Genomic DNA, 25,483 nt, shown 5'->3' with positions numbered 1-25,483 from the left:
AAGAATATATTTTATATATATATATATATATATATATATATATATATATATATATAAACTGAATCACTTTGCTGTACAGCAGAAATTAACACAACATAATAAATCAACTATACTTCAATAAAATTAAAAAAAAAAAAAAAAAAAAAAGACTGCTCCTGCTCTGGGTTACTGCCCAGCCTGCCCACTTCCGTCTTTTGTTGCTCAGGGTTTTACCAAACGGAGCTCTGAGTTTTGGTGGGAGTGCCAAGTGTGCATGTGTGGGATGTGTACATGTGAAGGTCTTTAGTCCTTTTCTAGTCTCCATCGGCCTCCTTATTACCCCCCCATATTTGATAGGCAGACGTGTTTCATCAATCTTACACAAGTGCAACCTTAACTCCACTCTCTGCTCCCTTCCCCCCAACCTGTGTGTTTCCTCAGAGCTCCCCTAAGCTGCTGCTTAGATTCTACATTAAAGCAGAGAGCTTTCAGGCCTCTCCATTATCTGTAAGTCAGCAGCCAACCAGTAAGGAGGCAAAAATTGTGGGCAGCGTAAGGAATAACTGCTCTAAAAACCCCCCCACACACTTTCTCCCTTCTTCCCCTAAAGCCATTCAGTGGGACAGATCGCGGTGAGTGTGGGGGTGGGGTGCGTGGGCAGTTGGAGCCTGGAAAGGATGAGGAGGGCATCTGCCAGGGAGGGGACAGTGGTAGCAACCAGTTTGTGTCGTATCCAGTGTTTCTCAAGGGCTGCGTCATTCTTTAAGGGTTGTGCCCTGTCCCCTCCCCTCCTGCCTCAAACCCACTGGATAAAGTAGGAAAACGTGAACCCAGACTGATATGGCTAAGTGAACAAGCTGAAAAGTTAATGAGGAACAGAGTTTCAAAGTAATTCTCCACGGAGTGCTTGTTAATGACAAAGAGAAAGGGGATACCGCCCGGGCCGGAAGCTTGGCAGACACTCTTCATCCACCCGTCAAAGGAGTGTTATCAGTAAGGGGACAAAACAAAACCGCCTGGCACCTGACAGGATGGGATAAAAGGGATACAACATCACTTCTGTGACTCATTGCAAAGAGGTATAACCTGAATCTAATTATGCTCTAATTATGATGAAGCATCAGACAAAACCAAACTGTGGGACATTCTGCAGAAACTTGTGGCCCTTCCTCAGGGCCTGTTACGTAAGAATTAGAGGGTCTTAATCCTCTCAGCCGTCTTGAGTTCCAGGCAATAGAAGGTTGGGCAGGAGCAGGTGCTGTCATTTTTTCCCTCTGCCGTCGATTCATGGTGCTTTTCATGACAACAGGATGGTAGACTTTTATGTTGTGTGCTTCATGGTCTGTGAAGGACTTTGATACGTTTTCTTTTTTTTTTTTTTTAATATTTATTTTATTTATTTATTTGGCTGTGCCAGGTCTTTGTTGCAGCAGGCAGGCTCCTTAGTTGCGGCATGCAGACTCTTAGTTGCGGCATACAGACTCTTATTTGCAGCATGCATGTGGGATCCAGTTCCCTGACCAGGGATGGAACCTGGGCCCCTGCATTGGGAACGTGGAGCCTTAGCCACTGGACCACCTGGGAAGGCCCTCAGCATGTTTTCTTATTTGCTTCTCACAGTTCCCTGCTGGATTATTCTTCCACCTTTGCGATGATGATATGATAATAATAATAATAATAATAATAATAATAATAATAAAGGGCAACATTTAGGTAATACTTCTCACGGCCAGGTGATAGTCCTAGCCCTCTGAATGCTGCATACATTAACTGGTTTAATTCTCACAGTTACCTTGTGAGGAAGATACACTGTGGTTAGTCCATTTTACAAACGGGGAAACTGGGGCGCAGAGAAGTTAAACAACTTGCCCAAGGTCACACAGCTGGAAAGTAGTGGAGCCACAATTCAAGTCAGGCCGTCAGACTCTGGATCCCTAGCCTTTATTTACTGCATGATGTGGCCTCCTGTACCGTGCCGCTGGGGGTATCAAAGACTCAGCTCGCTTGGGTGGCTTGTCGGGGGGCCCCTTGTTCACTTACTCATTGATTCTGCAAATCTGAGCTGAGTGGCCACAAATGCCAGGCTCTGTTCCAGATGGTCTGAAACGGGACAAGGCAGCTAGATCTCTGGGCTTCACGAGCTGGACACCAGGCCTGCTGCCCGGGGTCGAGCCTAGATGCAGGGCACGTGCACAGGGAGCGGGTGGCTGCACGTGGGCTGCTGGCCTGTCTGTTCCTGTGCTCACACGTGCGTTGTCCTCTTGTCTCTTGAAGGTCGCCTGGTGGGTGCCCTGGATGCGGTGCTGGATTCCAACGCCCGGGTCGCTCCGTTTCGAATTCTGCTCCAGGTCCCCGGCTCCCAGGTGTATTCTCCCATAGCATGTGGTGAGTTACTGAGTGGATCGGACGTTTACTGGGCCGTGGCCACGGGTGAGTTTTGTTCCAGGTGGAGTGTTCCCCACCTTGAGGTCTGAGCATGAGTATCTGCATGGTCGTGACGCTAGAAGGTAACTCCTTCTAGAACCTCATCTGCTGCCATGAGCTCTTTGTTCTTCCTTTCTTTTTTTTTCCAACCATTGGAAGCGTGTAGAGGCTCTAAGCTTGGGCATCCAGGCTTTCAAGTGGTGTGTTGGTCCAGGGGGGCTGTGAATCCAGCTGTTTTCTTCATCTTGTGTCTGACATAACACACGAGTCCGGGGCATGTGCATATACTGCAACAGGGCAGGGGAGATGTCTGGGGCTGGGTCTGTCTTAGGCCAGCCTTCACCCTTGTTCCACGTGTGCACTGAATCACTGGACGGCTGAGCCCTACGGGAATTTAGAAATCACCTTCGCATCCTCTCCAGCTGAGCTTCAGTTCCTCCTGCATGCACTGTCCAATACTCTGCCTTGTCACTCCAGCTCCTCTGGGGCTGGGAATCGTTGCACCCTGAGAAGCCACTTCTATTAAAAAACAAAACCGGGGCTTCCCTGGTGGCGCAGTGGTTGAGAGTCCACCTGCCGATGCAGGGGACGTGGGTTCGTGCCCCGGTCTGGGAAGATCCCACATGCCACGGAGCAACTAAGCCCGTGCACTACAACGACTGAGCCTGAGCGCTAGAGCCCATGAGCCACAGCTACTGAGCCTGCATGACACAACTACTGAAGCCCGTATGCCTAGAGTCCGTGCTCTGCAACAAGAGAAGCCACCACAGTGAGAAGCCCGCGTGCCGCAATCAGAGAAAGCCTGTATGCAGCAACGAAGACCTGATGCAGCCAAAAATAAAAATAAAATAAAATAATGTATATTAAAAAAAAACCAAGATGTGTCTTTTTAATTACACAAGTAATAAATGTTCACCCTTCAGAAATTAGAAAATAGGTAAGAAAGGAGGAGAAAGAAATCACCTATAACCTTTTATCTGGTGCTAATCACTCTCGTGTCTGCGTATGTGCCTCTCCACAGAGGTTTTTAGTTGTGTTTTTTTCCTCTTAACATTTTACTAATTACCATAAACTTTCATTGTCACCTCACATTCTTGAACAACATTGGATGACTTTTTATTTTTTTCCTGGAAAAAATACAGGAAAGTTTAAAGAAGAAAATTGTCATCCATACCCCCCATTACTAACAACTGTTCACATCTTGGCATGTTTTTTCCAGTCTGTTTTGTTTTTTTGGTTTGTTTTGAACAAATCATTCTCTATTTGCATTAAGTGATGAAATAGTGCACTCTCAATATAATCAGTTAATACTGGAAAGTACAGAGAAGGAAATATATCTTGCCCCACATCCCAGGCACCCAAGGGTACCTCCAGTGACACTGGGGTCACATCATCCAGACAACTTTCTTTTTTTTTTTTTTGTATTTTTTTGGCCACACTGCGTGACTTGGGGATATTAGTTCCCTGACCAGGGATTGCACCTGGGACCACGGCAGTGAAAGCCTTGAGTCCTAACCACTGGACCTCCAGGGAATTCCCAACCCAACTTTCTAATGCATTTAGACAAGTCCAGGGATAGTTATGAAGAAGGATAAACGTGCTTTATAAATGCAGCTTGTCTGACAGTGCTAGTTTATAATAAAAATATTGTTTTTAGTGGATTTCAATAAAAGGAAAGATGCTGAAGTGAAACGAAAGAACTGTTAAACTTCAAATAAACACCGAGCACTTACTTTCTAAAAGGTTCATTTAAGGTCAAGGGGAGAGATATTTAAAAACATGTCAGAATTGTGGCTTTTGAAGACAGTGTTTCCGTTCTGGCAATGTTCATTGACTCCCCTCCTGAAGGACAGGGATGCCAGCGTTCTCATCCCTCCCCTGCTTCCCCAGCCTCTCATTTTTTTTTTTCTAACATCTTTATTAGAGTATAATTGCTTTACAATGGTGTGTTAGTTTCTGCTTTATAACAAAATGAATCAGCTATACGTATACATATATCCCCATATCCCCTCCCTCTTGCATCTCCCTCCCACCCTCCCTATCCCTCCCCTCTAGGTGGACACAAAGCCCCAAGCTGATCTCCCTGTGCTATGCGGCTGCTTCCCACTAGCTACCTGTTTTACATTTGGTAGTGTATATATGTCCATCAGGCTCTCATTTTTAAAAGTCTTACTATTCATTGTACGTGGTAATTTCCATTCTCTTCTGTAACCACGCTTTCCACCATTATTTGGCTCAGTTCTCTATGTAAGTTGATTTAATGCTTCCATCAGGTGCAGCTTTCCCAACACAGTCTTTTATTTTGGTTCCTGTCTTAATTGGCTATATTCCTGTTTTCTTCTCCTAATAACGTCTCACATTTGCAAGTGTTTGTGCCTTGCTTTTGGACTTGAATGACACCTTGGCTGGGTATGATGGGCTCTGGCCAGACTCTGGAGCTTGGTGGCCATCCCTTCGGGGTCTTTCAGTAGTTAAGTGGCAAAGGGAGAAATCTCAGGCTGGTCTGATTCCTGCCCCCGCCATTGTGGGTGATGTGCTTTTTGTGGGGATAACTGTTTTTTATCACTGAAGTTCAGTAGCATTAGTCCCTTTAGTAACTTGGTTATAACCTGTTACTCCCTTGAGCGTGTACAGTGTTACATTTTTCTGGAACTCCACGTGCTCTTCCAGGACGCAGATTGATTTCTCTCTTTTTTTTTTTTTGGCTGCGTTGGGTCTTCATTGCTGTGCGCAGGCTTTCTCTAGTTGCAGCGAGCAGGGGTTTCTCTTCTTTGCGGTGCGTGGGCTTCTCATTGCGGTGGCTTCTCTTGTTGTGGAGCACGGACTCAAGGCACGCGGGCTTCAGTAGTTGTGGCTCACGGGCTCTAGAACCTAGGCTCAGTAGTTGTGGCACACGGGCTTAGTTGCTCCGCAGCATGTGGGATCTTCCCGGACCAGGGCTCGAACCCGTGTCCCCTGCATTGGCAGGTGGATTCTTAACCACTGTGCCACCAGGGAAGCCCCAGATTGATTTCTTTAATCATTTAAGGAAACGTTCTTGTATCATTCTGTGTACGTATTACATTTTTAAAAATGCATTTTATGTTCTGTTGATTGGATTCCTCACTTCAAGGACACTTTGTTAGACAGCTGTTGTCTGCTTTTAATTTCTGTTTTTCTCTTTGTAAAAATGCGTAGATCTTTAATAAAAGAATTGACTGTACAAGTGTACATCCCTTTGACAGTATTCCTTTTGCCTTCATATGTGCATTCCTGGTTATGCTATAGGATTTCTCTGTTACAGCACTAAAAGGCAGCTGTTTAGGGAAGATGCAGATAAAGGAAGGTATGTAAGGCAGTATTTCTTTTAGGTACTGTAAGTGTAGTAGTGTTTCAGGAAGACTGTTTTTCTTGACCTGCCGTTTTCAGCTGCACTTTCCATGCTGGTTGTGTAACCCTTTCCTCTAAGTTAATTCCGTTTTCAGCAGTATATTCCAGACTCTGCTGCCTTTAACTGATCTACTGATTTTGCTGTCATGTTGTTTTGATCCTCAGTTCATTTTCTTAGGTCTCCAATCTCCCGTTTCATCTCTGTAATTCCACCGTCTCATCTTTGAGCTCTTGTTTTATTGAACTCACGTTTCCGTTACATCGTTTGGGAGCATGAAGCCTTTGTGGCCATTTCTTCCTCTTCATTTTCCTCCAGGACGGCATCTCTGTCTTTTGAGCAAGCACCTCATTCTCTTCTCTTCATCCCTTTGGAGTGTTTTGCTTGGTGGCTGTGCTGTTTCTCCCCATCTTGCTCACGCTTGGACATGGTTCCCCAGACCGTCAGTGTATTATTTGCATTAATATAGTGAGCGTGGCTTTTTTTTTTTTTTTTTTTGTTGCGGTACGCGGGCCTCTCACTGTTGTGGCCTCTCCCGTTGCGGAGCACAGGCTCCAGACGCGCAGGCTCAGCGGCCATGGCTCACGGGCCCAGCCGCTCCGCGGCATGTGGGATCTTCCCAGACCGGGGCACGAACCCATGTCCCCTGCATCGGCAGGCGGACTCTCAACCACTGCGCCACCAGGGAAGCCCCGTGAGTGTGGCTTTTTGATGCATATTTTGGGGACAGAGCAGGGAGGGCTGGCATGCTGCTGGCTGGGACGTGGGATGGGAGGGACAGGACCCTGTCTTCTCTCCAGTTTCTCCCCGGATTCCTCTTCTCTCCTCTGCCCCAGGCAAGGGAGGTGGGCTCGCTCTGGATTTGAGGCTTTTGATGAGAATATTTGGATTTTTGTCTCCTCGCTAGATGGGCTTCTGGGGAGTCAGCAGTGGGGGGAGTTAGTATACAAGGCTGCTCGGGTCCCGAGTCCACATAGCCCAGCAGGTCCAGAGGAGCCAGTCCGGGCTCCACGGCGACACAGTGTCATGTTTGATGGCTACACAGCATTCAGTCTTATGGCTGTAGCCCGATTTACTCATCCCGCCCTTTATTAGATACTTAATGGGCTCTGATTTTTAAGTATTTTATAAGCCTAAACGAACATCCGATACTTAAATATTTTAGGATGCTTGCAATCCCCGAAGTCCACTCGTTTGAAATATTTGATGCCTGCCTCATACCCGACTCATGCTTGGTGCCAGGGAGTCCTGGGTGAGTGTGTGAGGGGGCGTCTCCCTCTACCGGACCTTCCAGGGCCGTGGGGAATCGGATAGCCATCTGGAAATGGCGAGTACAGGTGGAACAGGGTTAGGAAAGCGAGAGAGGCCGGGACCCTGGAGGAACGCGTACGAGCACACCTCGTTTTACTGCACTTGATTGTGCTTCGCAGATGTTGCTTTTTTTTTTTTTTTTTTTTTTACCAGTCCAAGGTTTGTGGCCAACCCTACATTGAGCAAATCGGTGCCATTTTTCCAACAGCATTTGTTCACTTTGTGTCTCTGTGTTACATTTCGATCATCCCCTCAGTATTTCAAGTTTTTCTTTATTTGTTACAGTGATCCGTGATCAGTGATCTTTGATGTGACTGTGATTAAAAAGATTCCTGACTTGCTGAAGTTTCCGATGATGGTTACCTTTTTTGTAGCAATAAGGTGTTTTTTTAAATTAAGGCATGTACATTGTTTGTTAGTTTATTTTTTCATCTCTTCATGTCTTCTATTACTTAAATAGTTCTTCTTTTTAAATTAATTATCTGTTTTATACATATTAGTATATATATGTCAATCCCATCTCTCAATTCATCCCCCCTTCCCCCACTTGTAGAGAACATGTAGATGTTCTGCCTTGCAAACAGTTTCATCTGTACCATTTTTCTAGTAGAGTCCACATATATGCATTAATACATGATATTTGTTTTTCTGTTTCTGACTTACTTCACTCTGTATGACAGTCTCTAGGTCCATCCATGTCTCTACAAATGACCCAGTTTCATTCCTTTTTATGGCTGAGTAATATTCCATTGTGTATATGTACCACATCTTCTTTGTCCATTTGTCTGTCGATGGGCATTTAGGTTGCTTCCATGATCTGGCTACTGTAAATAGTGCTGCAATGAACATTGGGGTGCATGTATCTTTTTGAATTATGGTTTTCTCTGGGTATATGCCTAGTAGTGGGATTGCTGGGTCATATGGTAATTCTGTTTTTAGTTTTTTAAGGAACCTCCATACTGTTCTCCATAGTGGCTATATCACTTTACATTCCCACCAACAGTGCAAGAGGGTTCCCTTTTCTCCACACCCTCTCCAGCATTTGTTGTTGGTAGATTTCCTGATGATGCCCATTCTAACTGGTGTGAGGTGATACCTTATTGTAGTTTTGATTTGCATTTCTCTAATAATTAGTGATGTTGAGCAGCTTTTCATGTTCCTCTTGGTCATCTGTATGTCTTCTTTGGAGAAATGTCTATTTAGGTTTTCTGCTCACTTTTTGATTGGGTTGTTTGTTTTTTTAATATTGAGCTGCATGAGCTGTTTATTTATTTTGGAGATTAATCCTTTGTCTGTTAATTCATTTGCAAATATTCTCTCCCATTCTGAGGGTTGTCGTTTCATCTTGTTTATAGTCTCCTTTGCTGTGCAAGTGCTTTTAAGTTTCATTAGGTCCCATTTGTTTATTTTTGTTTCTATTTCCATTACTCTAGGAGGTGGGTCAAAAAAGATCTTGCTGTGATTTATGTCAAGGAGTGTTCTCCCTATATTTTCCTCTAAGAGTTTTATAGTGTCTGGTCTTACATTTAGGTCTTTAATCCACTTTTTTAAAAAAAAATAAGCTTATTTATTTATTTTGGCTGCATTGGGTCTTTGCTGCTGCGCATGGGCTTCCTCTAGTTGCGGCGAGTGGGGGCCACTCTTCATTGCATTGCACAGGCTTCTCATTGTGGTGGCTTCTCTCGTTGCGGAGCACGGGCTCTAGGCACGTGGGCTTCAGTAGTTGTGACACGCAGACTCAGTAGCTGTGGCTCGCGGGCTCTAGAGCGCAGGCTCAGTAGTTGCGGTGCACGGGCTTAGTTGCTCCGCGGCATGTGGGATCTTCCCGGACCAGGGCTCAAACCCATGTTCCCTGCACTGGCAGGCAGATTCTTAACCACTGCGCCACCTGGGAAGTCCCTAGATCTTTAGTCCATTTTGAGTTTATTTTTGTGTATGGTGTTAGGGAGTGTTCTAATTTCATTCTTTTACATGTAGCTGTCCAGTTTTCCCAGCAACTTATTGAAGAGACTGTCTTTTCTCCATTGTATATCCTTGCCTCCTTTGTCATAGATTAGTTGACCATAGGTGCGTGGGTTTATCTCTGGGCTTTCTATCCTCTTCCACTGATCTATATTTCTGTTGTAGTATTATTTCTGTAGTATTATTTCTATTATATTTCTGTTGTAGGCTTTGTAGTATAGTCTGAAGTCAGGGAGTCTGATTCCTCCAGCTCCCTTTCTTTCCCTCAAGATTACTTTGGCTATTCGGGGTCTTTTGTGTCTCCATACAAATGTTAAGATCTTTTGTTCTAGTTCTGTAAAAAATGCAATTGGTGATTTGATAGGGATTGCATTGAGTCTGTAGATTGCTTTGGGTAGTATAGTCATTTTCACAGTACTGATTTTTCTAATCCAAGAACATGGTGTATCTCTCCATCTGTTCATGTCATCGTTGAGTTCTTTTATCATTGTCTTATAGTTTTCTGAGTACAGGTCTTTTACCTCCTTAGGTAGGTTTATTCTTTTTGTTTTAGTGGGGAATAGGATTGTTTTCCTTAATTTCTCTTTCTGATCTTCCATTGTTAGTGTATAGGTATGCAAGAGATTTCTGTGCATTAATTTTGTATCCTGCAACTTTACCAAATTCATTGATTAGCTCTAGTAGTTTTCTGGTGGCATCTTTAGGATTCCCTATGTATAGTATCATGTCATCTGCAAACAGTGACAGTTTTACTTCTTCTTTTCCAATTTTGTATTCCTTTTATTTCTTTTTCTTCTCTGATTGCCATGGCTAGGACTTCCAAAACTATGTTGAATAATAGTGGTGAGAGTGGACATCCTTGCCTTGTTCCTGATCTTAGAGGAAATGCTTTCAGTTTTTCACCATTGAGAATAATGTTTGCTGTGGGTTTGTCATGTATGGCCTTTATTATGTCGAGGTAGGCTCCCTCTGTGCCCACTTTCTGGAGAGTTTTTTTTTTTTTTATCATAAATGGGTGTTGAATTTTGTCAAAAGCTTTTTCTGCATCTATTGAGATGATCATATGGTTTTTATCGTTCAGTTGGTTAATATGGTGTATTACATTGATTTGCATATATTAGAATCCTTGCATCCCAGGGATAAATCCCACTTGAACATGGTGTATGATCCTTTTAATGTGTTGTTGGATTCTGTTTGCTAGTATTTTGTTGAAGATTTTTGCATCTATATTCATCAGTGATATTGGTCTGTAATTTTCTTTTTTTGTAGTATCTTTGTCTGGTTTGGTATCAGGGTGATGGTGGCCTCATAGAATGAGTTTGGGAGTGTTCCTTCCTCTGCAATTTTTTGGAAGAGTTTGAGAAGGATGGGTGTTAGCTCTTCTCTAAATGTTTGATAGAATTCACCTGTGAAGCCCTCTGGTCCTGGACTTTTGTTTGTTGGAAGATTTTTAATCACAGTTTCAATTTCATTACTTGTGATTGGTCTGTTCATATTTTCTATTTCTTCCTGGTTCAGTCTTGGAAGGTGATCCATTTCTAAGAATTTGTCCATTGCTTCCAGGTTTTCCATTTTATTGGCATAGAGTTGCTTGTAGTAGTCTCTTATGATGCTTGATATTTCTGCAGTGTCTGTTGTAACTTCTCCTTTTTCATTTCTAATTTTATTGATTTGAGTCCTCTCCCTCTTTTTCTTGATGAGTCTGGCTAAAGGTTTATCAATTTTGTTTATCTTTTCAAAGAACCAGCTTTTAGTTTTATTGATCTTTACTGTTGTTTCTTTGTTTCTATTTCATTTATTTCTGCTCTGATCTTTATGATTTCTTCCCTTCTACTAACTTTGGGTTTTGTTTGTTCTTCTTTTTCTAGTTCCTTTAGGTCTAAGGTTAGATTGTTTGAGATTTTTCTTGTTTCTTGAGGTAGGATTGTATTGCTATAAACTTCCTTCTTAGAATTGCTCTTGCTGCCTCCCATAGGTTTTGGATCGTAGTATTTTCTTTGTCATTTGTCTCCTGGTATTTTCTGTTTTCCGCTTTGATTTCTTCAGTGATCTCTTGGTTATTTAGTAACATGTTGTTTAGCCTCCATGTGTTTGTATTTCTTACAGATTTTTTCTTATAATTGATATCTAGTCTCATAGCATTGTGGTCAGAAAAGATACTTGATACAATTTCAATTTTCTTAAATTTAGCAAGGCTTTATTTGTGACCCAAGATATGATCTATCCTGGAGAATGTTCCATGCACACTTGAGAAGAAAGTGTAATCTGCTGTTTTTGGATGGAATGTCCTGTAAATATCAATTAAATCTATCTGGTCTGTTGTGTCATTTAAAGCTTGTGTTTCCTTATTAATTTTCTGTCTGGTTGATCTGTCCATTGGTGTAAGTAAGGTGTTAAAATCCCTTTCTATTATTATGTTACTGTCGATTTCCTCTTTTATAGCTGTTACCATTTGCCTTATATATTGAGGTGTTCCTATGTTGGGTGCATACATATTTATAATTGTTAAATCTTCTTGGATTGATATCTTGATCATTATGTAGTGTCCTTCCTTGTCTCTTGTAACATTCTTTATTTTAAAGTCTATTTTATCTGATATGAGTATTGCTACTCCAGCTTTCTTTTGATTTCCATTTGCATGGAATATCTTTTTCCATCCCCTCACTTTCAGTCTGTATGTGTCCCTAGGTCTGAAGTGGGTCTCTTGTAGACAGCATATATATGGGTCTTGTTTTTGTATCCATTCAGCGAGCCTTTGTCTTTTGGTTGGAGCACTTAATCCATTTACATTTAAGGTAATTATTGATATGTATATTCCTATTACCATTTTCTTAACTGTTTTGGGTTTGTTTTTGTAGGTCCTTTTCTTCTCTTGTGTTTCCGACTTAGAGAAGTTCCTTTAGCACTTGTAGTAGAGGTGGTTTGGTTGTGCTGAATTCTCTTAGCGTTTGCTTGTCTGTAAAGCTTTTGATTTCTCCATTGAATCTGAATGAGGTCCTTGCCAGGTAGAGTCATCTTGGTTGTAGATTCTTCCCTTTCATCACTTTAAATATATCGTACCACTCCCTTCTGGCTTGTAGAGTTTCTGCTGAGAAATCAGCTGTTAACCGTATGGGAGTTCCCTTGTATGTTATTTGTTGTTTTTCCCTTGTTGCTTTTAATAACTTTTCTTTGTCTTTAATTTTTGTCAGTTTGATTACTATGTGTCTTGGCGTGTTTCTCCTTGGGTTTATCCTGCCTGGCACTCTCTGCACTTCCTTCACTTGGGTGGCTATTTCCTTTCCCATGTTAGGGACGTTTTCAACTATAATTTCTTCAAATATTTTCTCAGGTTCTTTTCCTCCCTCTTCTCCTTCCAGAACCCCTGTAATGCAAATGTTGGTGCATTTAATGTCATCCCAGAGGTCTCTTAGGCTGTCTTCATTTCTTTTTTCTTTATTTTGTTCCATGGCAGTGATTTCCACCATTCTGTCTTCCAGGTCATTTATCCATTCTTCTGCCTAAGTTATTCTGCTATTGATTCCTTCTAGTGTAATTTTCATTTCAGTTATTGTATTGTTTATCTCTGTTTGTTCTTTAATTCTTCTAGGTCTTTGTTAAACATTTCTTGTATCTTCTGGATCTTTCCCTCCATTCTTTTTCTGAGGTCCTGGATCATCTTCACTATCATTATTCTTAATTCTTTTTCTGGAAGGTTGCCTATCTCCACTTCATTTAGTTGTTTTTCTGGTGTTTTTTCTTGTTCCTTCATCTGGTACGTAGTCCTCTGCCTTTTCATTTTGTCTGTCTTTCTGTGAATGTGGTTTTCCTTCCACAGGCTGCAGAATTGTAGTTCTTCTTGCTTCTGCTGTCTGTCCTCTGATGGATGAGTCTATCTAAGAGGCTTGTGCAAGCTTCCTGATGGGAGGGACTGGTGGTGGGTAGAGCTGTGTGTTGCTCTGGTGGGCAGAGTTCAGTAAAACTTTAATAGGCTTGTCTGCTGATGGATGGGGCTCAGTTCCCTCCCTGTTGGTTGTTTGGCCTGAGGTGACTCAGCACTGGAGCCTACAGGCTCTTTGGTGGGGCTAATGGCGACTCCGAGAGGGCTCACACCAAGGAGTACTTCCCAGAACTTCTGCTGCCAGTGTCCTTGTCCCCGCAGTGAGCCACAGCTGCCCCCTCCCTCGCTTCTGCAGGAGACCCTCCAACACTAGCAGATAGGTCTGCTTCAGTCTCCTATGGGGTCACTGCTTCTTTCCCTGGGTCCCGATGTGCACACTACTTTGTGTGTGCCCTCCAAGAGTGGAGTCTCTGTTTCCCCCAGTCCTGTTGAAGTCCTGCAGTCAAATCCCACTAGCCTTCAAAGTCTGATTCTCTGGGAATTCCTCCTCCCGTTGCCAGACCCCTGGGTTGGGAAGCCTGACATGAGGCTCAGAACCTTCACTCCAGTGGGTGGACTTCGTGGTATAAGTGTTTTCCAGTTTGTGAGTCACCCACCTAGCAGATATGGGGTTTGATTTGATTGTGATTGCGCCCCTCGTACCATCTCACTGCAGCTTCTCCTTTGTCTTTGGATGTGGCGTATCTTTTCTGGTGAGTTCCAGTGTCTTCCTGTTGATAATTGTTCAGCAGTTAGTTGTGATTACGGTGCTCTCGCAAGAGGGAGTGAGCACACGTCCTACTCTGCCATCTTGAACCAATATCCATTGTTTATTTAGACGTAATGCTATTGCACACTTAACAGACTATAGGATAGTGTAAACATAACTTTTATAGGCCCCGGAAAATCAAAAAAATTTTGGACTCACTTTATTGTGCTATCTGCTTTATTGCAGCTGTCTGAACCCAGCCCACCGTATCTCTGGGGTGTGCCTGTAACAAGGAATTGTTGCATCCAATGGATGTACATTTATAAGACCTTTGATCTGTATATTGCCCAACTGCCTTCTGTAAAGGCTGCAGCAGCTTACACTGAATCCCCACCACCCCCGGCAGTGTCATTGTTCTCAGCAGATTTAATTCTTGGACCATTCTTTCTGTTGAACCAAGGTCTGCTTCCTTGAACCATAAAAAGAATGAAATGAAGCCACTTGCATCAACATGGATGGACCTAGAGATTATTATACTAAATGCAGTAAGCCAGACAAAGACGGATATATGATATTGCTTATATGTGGAATCTAAAAAAATGATACAAATGAACTTATTTACAAAACAGAAACAGACTCACAGACATAGAAAACAAACTTATGGTTACCAAGGGGGAAAAGGGGTGTGGGAGGGATCAATTGGGAGTTTGGGATGAACATATACAAACTACTATATATTAAAATAGATAAGCAACAGGGACCTACTGTAATGCACAGGGAACTACATTCAATATCTTGTAATAACCTATAAGGGAAAGGAATCTGAAAAGAATAGATACATATATGTATAACTGGATCACTTTGCTGTATACTTGAAATTAACACAACATTGTAAGTCAACTAGACTCCACTTAGAAAATAAAAAGATCTGCTTCCTTTGGTTTCCACTTGAGTAGGTGCTTGCCTTGGACCTGACCCATGGCAGCTCTGCAGATGCTTCATTTTCCTCTGTCCTCTTGCCCATAGAAGGTCCGAGTAGGCAGTTGTTTGTTCCAGGGCCTCTTTTCTTGGGTTAGGGAAGAGAGGATGGGAAGGGGATTTGTGTCTCAGGCCTGTGGTATTGATTTAGGTACTTAGCCCTCTTCTGGGAGTCACTTGGACATCTTGCACAGTGATATCGACTCACCACATTTAATATTTTATTGTGTCTTGAGCATTGAGAAAGGCTCCCTGCCCAGGGTTTCGCGTCTCAGATAAAGCACAAACAGGAGCCGTAGGAAGGCTCTGGGCGGCACCAGGACGTGGTAGGAACAGGAAGGGTGGCCCACGGGAATGATTTATATCTTCACTTGTCTCTGGCTGCTCACGCGGCAGTATGGGGAGAATTTCCATGATCACTTTTTCTGTTTCTTTTTAAGCAGAGGTGGAAGAGCTGGGGAGATAATTTCATGGGTGAACATGATTATTATTTGGCAACAGAGATCTGTGGGTGGCTGTGGTGGGAAGGAGAGAGAAGTTGCTATTACTAGTATTTTGTTAACTTACATGGACCAAAGAATCCCAAGGCTTTATAAAAGGGAAACATTAGTAGAGCTGAGTTCTGGAAGGACTCAAGGGCTAGAACGGAGGAGGCCGTTTGAAGGTTTCCCTTTTATTTAAATGCTTACCTGCCTCGTGAAAATCAAAGCTTTCTCAGAGTCGTGCTCACTACTGACCCTCCAGTGCCCAGGGCAGAGCCTGGAGTGTGGTCAGCTCAGTAAATAGGGGTGGGTGAATGAGGGGTAAAGTATGCAAGAGAAGGTCAAGGCTCAGCAGTCAAGACTCCTGTTTGTAAGAAGGGGAAGGAAGGTGGTGCGTGTAACCACAGATAAGACTTCATGGGCCCTTTCTGAGAAACCAGGGCCAGGGATAGCCCAGGGCTGTGCAGAGTCTGAGTCTGAGCTCTGTAACCAGCCACCAGGACCACTGAGCAGTAGAAGAACTTGCAAAACCGGGGTCTTACTTGCTTTCTTTAAAAAAAAAAAAAAATTTTATTGTGGTGAATATAAGTTTGACCAGCTTAACCATTTTTTTCTTTCTTTTTTCTTTTTCTTTTCCATTACGGTTTATTATAGGATATTGAATATAAGGCCCTGTGTTATACAGTAGAACCTCATTGTTTATCTGCTAACCCCAAACTCCTGATCCATCCCTCCTCTACCCTCCTCCCCCTTGGCAACCACAAGTCTGTTCTCTGTGTCTGTGAGTCTGCTTCTGTTTTGTAAATAAGTTCATTTTTATCATTTTGTTAGATTTCACATACAAGCACTATATGATATTTGTCCTTCTCTGACTTACCTCACTTAGTATGATAATCTCTGGGTCCATCCATTTTGCTGCAAATGGCACTACTGCAATTTTTTTTATGGCTGAGTAATATTCCATTGTATAAATATACCACATCTTCTTTATCCATTCATCTGTCGATGGACACTTAGGTTGCTTCCATGTCTTGGCTATTGTGAATAGTCCAGCTTTACCATTTTTAAGTGTACAGTTCAGAGGCCTTAAGCACATTCACACTCTTGTGCTACCATCGCCACCATCCATCTCTAGAATTTTCACCTTCACAAATGGAAACTCTGTACCCGTTAAATGCTAACTCCCCATTCCTCTCCCCCCAGACCCTGAAAACCACCCTCTGCTTCCTGTCTCTGACTTTGATGACCTTAAGAGCCTCCTGTATGTGGAATCTTGCAGTGCTTGTCCCCTTGTGGCTGGCTTATTTCACTTAGCATAATGTCCTCAAGGTTCATCCATGTCAGAAGCTGGAGACAAATTAGGAAATAATATGCAAATGATTAAAAAGTTCAAAAAAAAAAGGTTCATCCATGTCATGGCGTGTGTCAGAATTTCTTTCCTTTTAAGGCTGAATAATGTGTGTCTGCTTTCTTTTCGAAATCAGATATGCAGTGATTGGTGCACGAGTAGTAACCAAGTGCATGGTGTGTAGAACCAGGAAAGGAGACTCCTGGGAGGCAGCCCCTAGTCAGGGACAGGAGGGGAGGGGAAAAGAGCAGGGAGAGGAGGTCAGGGGCGGGGCTCCAGCCTGCAGGGGTGTCGGCCTTTGACTGAGTTGACACCTAGGCTGCACAGAGCTCTTGGGAGCCCTGGAGGAACAGGACGGTGTCGCCGTTTCTCTGTGTCTGGTGGCCTCAGCTGTGCTTTGTCCTGCAGTCGAGTCCAGGCCATGCCACGCTGCGAGTTACTGATGTGTTATTTCGTGTTCCTGTTGGTAGGGGATTCTCAGAGCTATTGTTTTGTTATCCACACATACATTTTATTCTTGACCGTGGCCCCAAACAGTGAGATAGTTGTTTTTTCTTTGCCTGCTTTTAGGGAGCAGAAAATACCGAGGCAAGACTCTGGATTATCTGCCTGGACTGTTGCAGGAGCTGAATTCATCATGCAATAATTTGAGTCCTTGTCATGTCAGTTCATTGAGATGGGGGGTGGTCTGTCTTTTCTGGTTACAGACAGAGGACTTGCCATGCTTAGAGGCAACCAGGGTGGTGTCCTGCAAAGAACATGGCCAAGAGAGCAGAAGCTTCATTAATATATTTATTTATTTATTTTTGGCTGCATTGGGTCTTTGTTGCTGTGCGCAGCCTTTCTCTGGTTGCGGTGAGCGGGGGTTACTCTTCGTTGCGGTGCGCGGGCTTCTCATTGCAGTGGCTTCTCATTGCAGAGCACGGGCTCTAGGCACATGGGCTTCAGTAGTTGTGGCGTGTGGGCTCTAGAGCGCAGGCCCAGTAGTTGTGGCGCACGGGCTTAGTTGCTCCGCGGCATGTGGGATCTTCCCAGACCAGGGCTCGAACCTGTGTCCCCTGCCTTGGCAGGAGGATTCTTAACCACTGCACCACCAGGGAAGCCCAAGCTCATAAAATCTTTATCCAGGTGGCCTTTTAATAATGCTCATGTCCTTATGGTCTGCGTTTGGACTCCAGAGTTATTTTGCCCGGCTAGTTTTGTGACTGTTTATGACAGTGTCATGAAAGGTTTTAGTGTTCCTAGCAAGGTCTGTCCCTGGTCTTGAGTGAAATGAGGGAGAGCAGGAAAACAGGAAAAAAAAAAGGAGCCAAATGGTAGCGGGTGAGAGTGATGCCGTGACAGCCCTCCCTGGCAGCGGAGTGCGGATTTCCTGCAGACCAGGGGAAGATACAGCCTGGACAGGTAGAAGCACATCTGCATCTTGGGAGCAGGTATGTGTGTAGTTTGAATAAAACTTTGTTACTATTTTAGATTTGGAAAATGAAAAAACATGATTTTGAAATTTCAAGGGTCGTTGAAGGAAGCTGTGATAGTTTTGCCAACAACATGTGGGATATGTTTTTTAAAAAGTGAGAATCACAGGAGTTATGCTCTCCAGTTTAAAAAATCCCTTCCTTTCCTGTACTTTCCTTGTTTGAGCCTCTCAGCAACGTGTAAGTAATTCTTGGCCCTGGTGAGGGAGGAAGCAACGCACAGGCTCCTCATGACTTGCCAGGGGCACATCTTGGCGTCAGGGGGACCTCCCTGGTGGCCCAGGTACGGGTTCTTACAGAATGTTCTGTCAGACTGTTCTTTCTGCTGTGTCATCCCTTATCTCTGTCCTTGACTGTGGCTGGTGTTTTAGTTTCTTGTTTTCTGCATCACTGTTTGCTTTGTCTTTGGAGAGAGAGTTTTATTACGGGAGGAAATGTTCCAGGGTGGATCAGATTAGTGTCTTGGTGACCTTTGTGCCAGGGCAGCAAAGGAAGTGCCAGCCAGATCCTTTTTCAAGAACAGAACTTACTGTGCACTTCAGGGAAAGTCTGGGAGGCAGCCCTGCAGGAGGCAAGTTAGAATGTTTTTGTGAGCACTTCCTAAGGTCACCCAGTATGAGTGGTCACGGTTGTTTCTGGTTGCTTGGGATTCCTCAGGACAACACTGGCTGGCATCTTCCACGTGGATTTACACTTGGAAGTTACAGAGGGGGACCGTGGTTGACGTTTCTTTTCTATTAGGATGTTTCCATCACCAGGCTCTTACTGTTTTCAGTAAAGTAATTTTGCTTATGCTCAAATAATTAAACTCACTGAAGGTGTTCTTGCATTAGCGATGGTGCTTATAGTTACTTAAAAAGCAGGCAAGTGCTGAGTCTAACTTTCAGACTTAGTGAGTTTGAAGGTCAAAAGTCATTTTTGTAAAATGCTTTTAAACTGGGGAGATTGTTGAAGACCCCACTGTCTGAGTTTTCTCTGTTGCAGTAGTCCCTTTTCTGAAACATATAGAAATAACAAATCACTATGTTGTGTGACAGGAACTAACAGTGTTGTAGGTCAGTTATACTTCAAAAACAAACAAACTCATAGAAAAAGAGACCAGATTTGTGGTTATCGAAGGTGGGGGGAGGTGGTGAGGAGAGGGAATTGGATGAAGGGGGTCAAAAAGTACAAACTTCCAGTTATAAGATAAATAAGTACTAGGGATGTAATGTACAATGTGATAAATATAATTAACATTGTTGTATGTTATATATGAACTATATTATCATTATATATGATAATATATGAAATGTATATAAAATATATAAATAGTTGGAAGTTTTTAAAACAGTAAATCCTGAGTTCTCATTAAAAGGAAAAAAATTTTTTTTCTGTTTCTTTAATTTTGTGTCTGTATGAGATGAAGGATGTTCACTAAACTCATTGTGATAATCATTTCATGACGTATGTAAGTCACATCATTACTGCTGTGCACCTTAAGTTAATACAGTGCTTTATGTCAGTTATATCTCAATAAAACTGGGAGGAAAAAAATCGCCCCTTTTCTCCCTCTTGTAATAATCCTTTTGCATAAAGTCTCTCCTTACCTTACAAATCCCGATTTGTTTTTTTATTTGACATGGTTCAGAATAAATATGACCTAAACAAAAACATAAAGTTTGAAAGCTGGGAATCAAACTTTTCTCTAGTATCTTACGGGTTGCCTCACTTCTGCACAGAGCATGGCTTCTTTGACAAAAGACACCATCTGGAGGGGATCTTAGCAAACATCCCATTCCGTCCCTTCCATTTTAGAAGATGAGAGAGTGACTAACGGCAGCTGGGTTTCAGAACACAGCGACTTTTTACTAATTGACTCCTTAGCGGTCAGTGGATGAAGGCAGAGTGTCAGAGTGGAAGCGTCCTGACTCACGTGGTGTCCAGAGCCCTCCGTCCCTGCTGGACTTGCGGGTCTGGGTGTGTCCTCATCCTCAGGTCACGCTGACTTCCACGACTGAAGCTGTCGCCGTCCCTCACTTCTCTGACATCTGCTAGAACCTTGCATGCCCGAGTGGCCCTGGGCTGGGGAGTGATCTGCATTTAAAAAATAAGAAGGAAATTTAGGGAGTGTGAAATTCTCTGCTCCATATGTTCTTATCCTGCTTTCACTTCTGACTTTACAACATGTTCACATAGGTGAAGGTTAATTATCCAGGTTTATGCCTTTAAAAAAAAATTGAAGTATAGTTGATTTACAGGGATTCAGGTGTACAGCAGAGTAATTCAGTTAATACATATATATATATTCTTTTTCAGATTCTTTTCCATTATAGGTTATTACAAGGTATTGAATATAGTTCCCTGTGCTATACAGTAGGTCCTTGTTGGTTATCTGTTTTATACATAGTAGTGTGTATCTACTAATCCCAAATTCCTAATTTACCCTCCCTCTTCGAAGCCCTTTTGGTAACTGTATGTTTTCTATGTCTGTGAGTCTGTTTCTGTTTTGTAAATAAGTTCATTTGTATCATTTTTTTAGATTCCACATATAAGTGTTAACATATGATATTTGCCTTTCTCTGACTTACTTCACTTAGAATGATAATCTCTAGATCCACCCATGTTGCTGCAAATGGCATCATTTCATTGTTTTTTATGGCTTAGTAGTATTCCATTGTGTATATACACCACATCTTCTTTATCCATTCATCTGTTGATGGATGCTTAGATTGTTTCCATGTCTTGGCTATTTTAAGTAGTGCTGCTATGAACATAGGGGTGCATGTTTCTTTTTGGATTATGGTTTTCTCTGGATATATGCCCAGGAGTGGGATTGCTGGATTGTATGGTAGCTCTGTCTTTAGTTTTTTGGGTTTTTTTAAATAAATTTATTTATTTATTTATTTATTTTTACTTTTGGCTGTGTTGGGTCTTCATTGCTGCTTGCAGGCTTTCTCTAGTTGTGGCGAGCGGGGGCTACTCTTCATTGTGGTGCACAGGCTTCTCATTGTGGTGGCTTCTCTTTGTTGTGGAGCATGGGCTCTAGGTGCGCAGGCTTCAGTAGTTGTGGCACGCAGGCTCCGTAGTTGTGGCTCATGGGCTCTAGAGTGCAGGCTTAGTAGTTGTGGCGCACAGGCTTAGTTGCTCTGCGGCATGTGAGATCTTCCCAGACCAGGGCTTGAACCCGTGTCCCCTGCCTTGGCAGGCGGATTCTTAACCACTGTGCCACCAGGGAAGTCCTACCTTTAGTTTTTTTTTAAGGAACCTCCATACTGTTTTCCATAGTGGCTGCACCAATTTACATTTCCACCAACAATGTAGGATGGTTCCCTTTTTTCCATACTCTCTCCAGCATTATTATTTGTAGACTTTTTGATGATGTCCATTCTGACCAGTGTGAGGTGGTACCTCGTTGTAGTTTTCATTTGTATTTCTCTAATAGTTAGCAATGGTGTGCATCTTTTCATGTGCCTGTTGGCCATCTGTATGTCTTCTTTGGAGAAATGTCTATTTAAGTATTCTGCCATGCCTTTTCCGTTAAGAACATTTAAAAAAAATTTTCGCTATGAAGATTTTCAAACATACCTCAAAGTAGTGAGGACGGTGTAATGAAATCCTCCTGGGTCCTTATGCAGGTACGTTAGGATCAAGGTTTTGCCCACCTTGCTTTATCTCTTACTCTCTGAGTCTTTTTCCCCCCACTAATGTATTTTAAAGCAAATCCTAGAAATTATGATATTTCACCCCTACATATTTTTAGTGAACATCTCTGAATCCAGGGCCATTCTTTGTCACTGCAGTAACATCATTAAACTGCTAGAGGTGACCGGACTCCTTGCTGTCACTTGCACTTGGTGCAGACATGGGCTTCTGGCTGCTTCAAGATCCTTCATGGATCTGGTTGTTTTCATCCATGTTCAACCAGAAACACACCACTCATTTGACTGTGTGTGGCTTATGTCTTGTTTAGTCAAGAAGGTCTCCATCCCTCCACTCCCACCCTCCTGTTTTCCCCCAAGTCATTGACTTGGTGAAGAAACCGGGTCAGTTTTTATGCAGCATGTCCTGCTGGTACACTTGTCTGTTTCATTCCTCAGGGTATCATCTCACCCATGACTTGGTTCCTCATATTTCCTGAAAACTGGACAGTAATTACAAAGGTTCAGTTGAATCCAGGTTTGTAAAGAAGAATACTGAACAGGTGGTTGGCCTATATCCTGCCTGGGGGGCATGTATCCTCTGGTGTCTGACTCTTAGTGATGCTTAGATTAGTTGATAAGCTCAGGTGACAGCTTCCATTGCATTCTCCTCCTGTCAACCTTTCATCTAATGGTTTTACCCATTTCAGTATTGCCTGAATAATTTTTCTCTACATACTGCAAAGTGGTGATTTTCTAACTTGATAAGTACTTTCACAGCTGTCAGCTTGAGCTTGTCTGTAAAGAACTTTACCTTATCACCTAGGGCTGTCTGGTCATGCTGAGAATATTTAGGAAAGGGAGGGAGAGAATGCTTGCTTTTGCCTTTTAGTTGCCTGTGGTTTGTGTAAGTAGTTGGTACCCTGGTTGTCTGCAGTGGTGACAAGTGAGTTATTTTTGGTCTTGTTTTAGTTTTCTTTTCTCTTTTCCTTCCTCCCTCCCTTTTCAGTATCATTTCAAAGTCCCTGTTCCCCACTCCCAACACTTTATTATGAAATTTTCCAAACATGCAGAGAAGTTGAAAGGATTGTACAATGAGCATGCTAAGCCTGGGGTTTTTATACGTTCACTGTGTTTCAGTTAATTGCTGTCCTTTTTGATACTCAGATCATGCCACCTTCTGCCTACAAGAACCCCTTCCTGTGCCTTCTGTGACTTTGTCTCACTTTCATTCATCTTTGAGTGATTCTTTGCTCTCTGCCAATAAGATGTTAAGTGCTCATCTTGTGCACTTCCTGCCTCCTACCTGGAATCAGCCATTCCTCCAAGTAGCCCTGGTTCCTTTGTGTGGGTAATGGTATTTAGGGACCACAGTCTGCGGTGTGGGGTTGCTCATTGTTACTGGGTTGTCATTGCCTCTAAGGCTCTTCCAATAGGTATGAGCTAAGAAGTATGTGAAAGAAAAGAAGAAAGAGGTATGAAAAAGAAAAATAAATCATGAGTTCATACTTAGCTTTCTAAGTCGGCTGTAAAACTACGTAGTTATAATTTAACTTTGATATTATATTTGTTTATCTCCTCTTATTCACTGAAAATCTTGGTTTCTAACAATATTCACATAATTGTTCTCTATTGTACATGCACACAAACACATTGTCTCTAAATAATATCAATACTGCTATTAAGAGTAAGAGTAGTGGACTTCGCTGCTGGTCCAGTGGTTAACACTCTGTGCTTCCAATGCAGGGGGGCTTGGGTTCGATCCCTGGTTGGGGAACTAAGGTCCCACATGATGCGTGGTGTAGCCAAAAGATTAAAAAAAAATGATGTAAAAAAAGAATGAGTAGTGAAAGAGAGTAAAGTTTTTGCAGCTCTATTTGGCCTTAGAATATATTTAACTATGGAGGTATAGTCAAAATACTGTTTAAAACAGTTATTTTCTCTTTGTAATTATGTTGGTAATTATTTTAATAACCTAATAAAGTTAATTTTTAATTGTTAAGGATATTTTTTCCCTTATTGATTTGACTCAAAAAATACAAAACACTTTCATGATTAATCAAATTTATAAAATCTATAAAAGCAAAATATTTGTAGAGAAGCCATCCTTCCCCTCCACGCCCGCTTTCTTTTTCACAAAGGTCACATATATTCTGCTCTATGCCTTGCCTTTTTTATGGATCAGCATATCCTGGAAATCATTCCACATCAGAGAGGAGAGATATTCTTCCTCCTCCTCTTTTTCTTTTTCCCGCTTTCGTTTTTATTCTTTCATTGCCTAGAAGTACCGTAGTTTATTTAACCTATTCTCTACTGATGGGTATTTCTGTTGTTTTCAGACTTTACCATGACAAAAATGCCCCAGTGAATAACCTGGTAGATTCCTAGAAGTGGGATTGTTGCATCAAAGTGTTAATTAGATATTATTAAATTCCCTCCTCTCCATTGGCATTGTATTATTTTTTAAAATTCCAATCAGCAATGGATGAAAATGCCTGTTTTCCCAGACTTGTCATCAGATCTATTGTCAAAGTTTTGGATTTTTGCCAACCTGATAGGTAAGACATGGTGTATTTCCATAGTTTTAATTTGCATTTCTTTTGTTTTGAGGAAGTTGAACATCTTTCATGTTTAAGGACCATCTTCAGAAACTCTTTATTCCTGTCATTTGCCTAGTTTTTTATTGGGTGCTTCTTTTTTCTCCTCAATTTTTAGGTGTTGTCTGTATATTAAGAATTTTAGCCCTTTATTTGAGGTGAGAAATGACAAAATCTTTCCCCAGTTGGTCATGTAGTGGGATTTAGCATGCCTTTCTTTTATACTTTGTGATTTTGGGTTATGGTTGGAAGGTTTTCTCATTCCTGAGTTACTCAGGAATCCACTCATGTTTTCTTCAATTACTTGTAAATTAATTTTCTTTCAGTACTTTAAAGCGGTCATTCCATGTCTTCTGGTTTGCATCGCTTCTGATAGGAAGTCTACTATCATTCTTATCTTTGTTCCACTGTAAATATTGTGTTTTTTTCCCTTCTTTATCACTGGTTTTCACTAGTTTGCTTATGATGTGATTTTCTGTAATTTTCTTTAAAGGTTTTTCCACTTGGTGTTCGTTGAGAATCTTGAATCTGTGGGTTTATAGTGTTCATCAAACTTGAAAACAATTTCAACCATTATTTCTTCAAAATTTTTTTTCTGTTCTCGCTTTGGTAGCACATATACTTAAAAACAATTTTTTTTCTGTTCTCTGGTTCCCCCCCTTTTCCTGGGACCTCAGTTACACAGATTTCAAGCTGCTTGTTATTGTCCCACAGTTCACTGATGCTCTGTCCTTTCTGTTTTGTTCATCCTGTTTCTTCTGTTTTTCATTTCAGAGTTTTTGTTGCTATCAAGTGCCCTTTTCTCTGCAATGTCCAATTTACTTTTAATCGTATCAGTATATTTTTTATTTCAGACACTGTTTTTCATCCCTAGAAGTTTGATTTGGAATTTTTTCAAATGTCTTCCATTTAGTTCCTCACCATCCTCTTGCTTTCCTCCACTTTTTGAACACATGGAGTATATTTATAACAGCTGTTGTATGTCTTTGTCTTTTTATCTGCTTTATATCTGGTTCTGTTTCTATTGATTGATTTTTATTTTGTTTTACGTAGGTCAAAATTTCCTACATCTCTGCTACCATCCCTGCTTCTATTTCTGAGAAGTGTTTCTAATGGCACAAGTACAAGGACATTTTAATGACTGTTTCAATTAAAAATTAAAAATCGATTTTACTTTCAGTGTCAAGGAAGTTGAGTTTGTTTTTCACTTACCGCAAATAATTTTAGGGACCCATTCTAATTTGAAGGCAAAAAAGGATAAATTATGTTAAAAAAAAAAAGGTTTAGAACTTATTTTCTTAAACTATACAGTGAGAAGTATACATAGGTTTAAAAAAAAAAAGCATGATGATGTGATGTTGATATTGAACTT

At 41.9% G+C, this 25,483-nt stretch overlaps 1 protein-coding gene across 2 annotated transcripts in view; it reads left to right on the top strand.

Moving 5' to 3' along the window:
- Positions 1-25,483, top strand: part of TBC1D8 (TBC1 domain family member 8) — a gene marked incomplete at both ends in the record, with an annotated part of 130,340 nt that overhangs the window by 43,203 nt on the left and 61,654 nt on the right. Inside the window, one exon of one of the 2 annotated variants that reach the window (XM_079720754.1) lies at positions 2,254-2,409. In XM_079720754.1, the coding sequence (XP_079576880.1) occupies positions 2,254-2,409 (156 nt within the window). The remainder of the gene's footprint in view (positions 1-2,253; positions 2,410-25,483) is intronic. The other variant, XM_079720755.1, reaches the window with a different exon arrangement.

The sequence above is a fragment of the Hyperoodon ampullatus genome (genome assembly GCF_949752795.1).
Source record: "Hyperoodon ampullatus genome assembly, chromosome: 15".
In the NCBI taxonomy this organism is placed as follows: domain Eukaryota; kingdom Metazoa; phylum Chordata; class Mammalia; order Artiodactyla; family Ziphiidae; genus Hyperoodon; species Hyperoodon ampullatus.
Note: the sequence above shows the minus strand (reverse complement) of the source record. Positions and strands in the feature narration are given on the sequence as shown.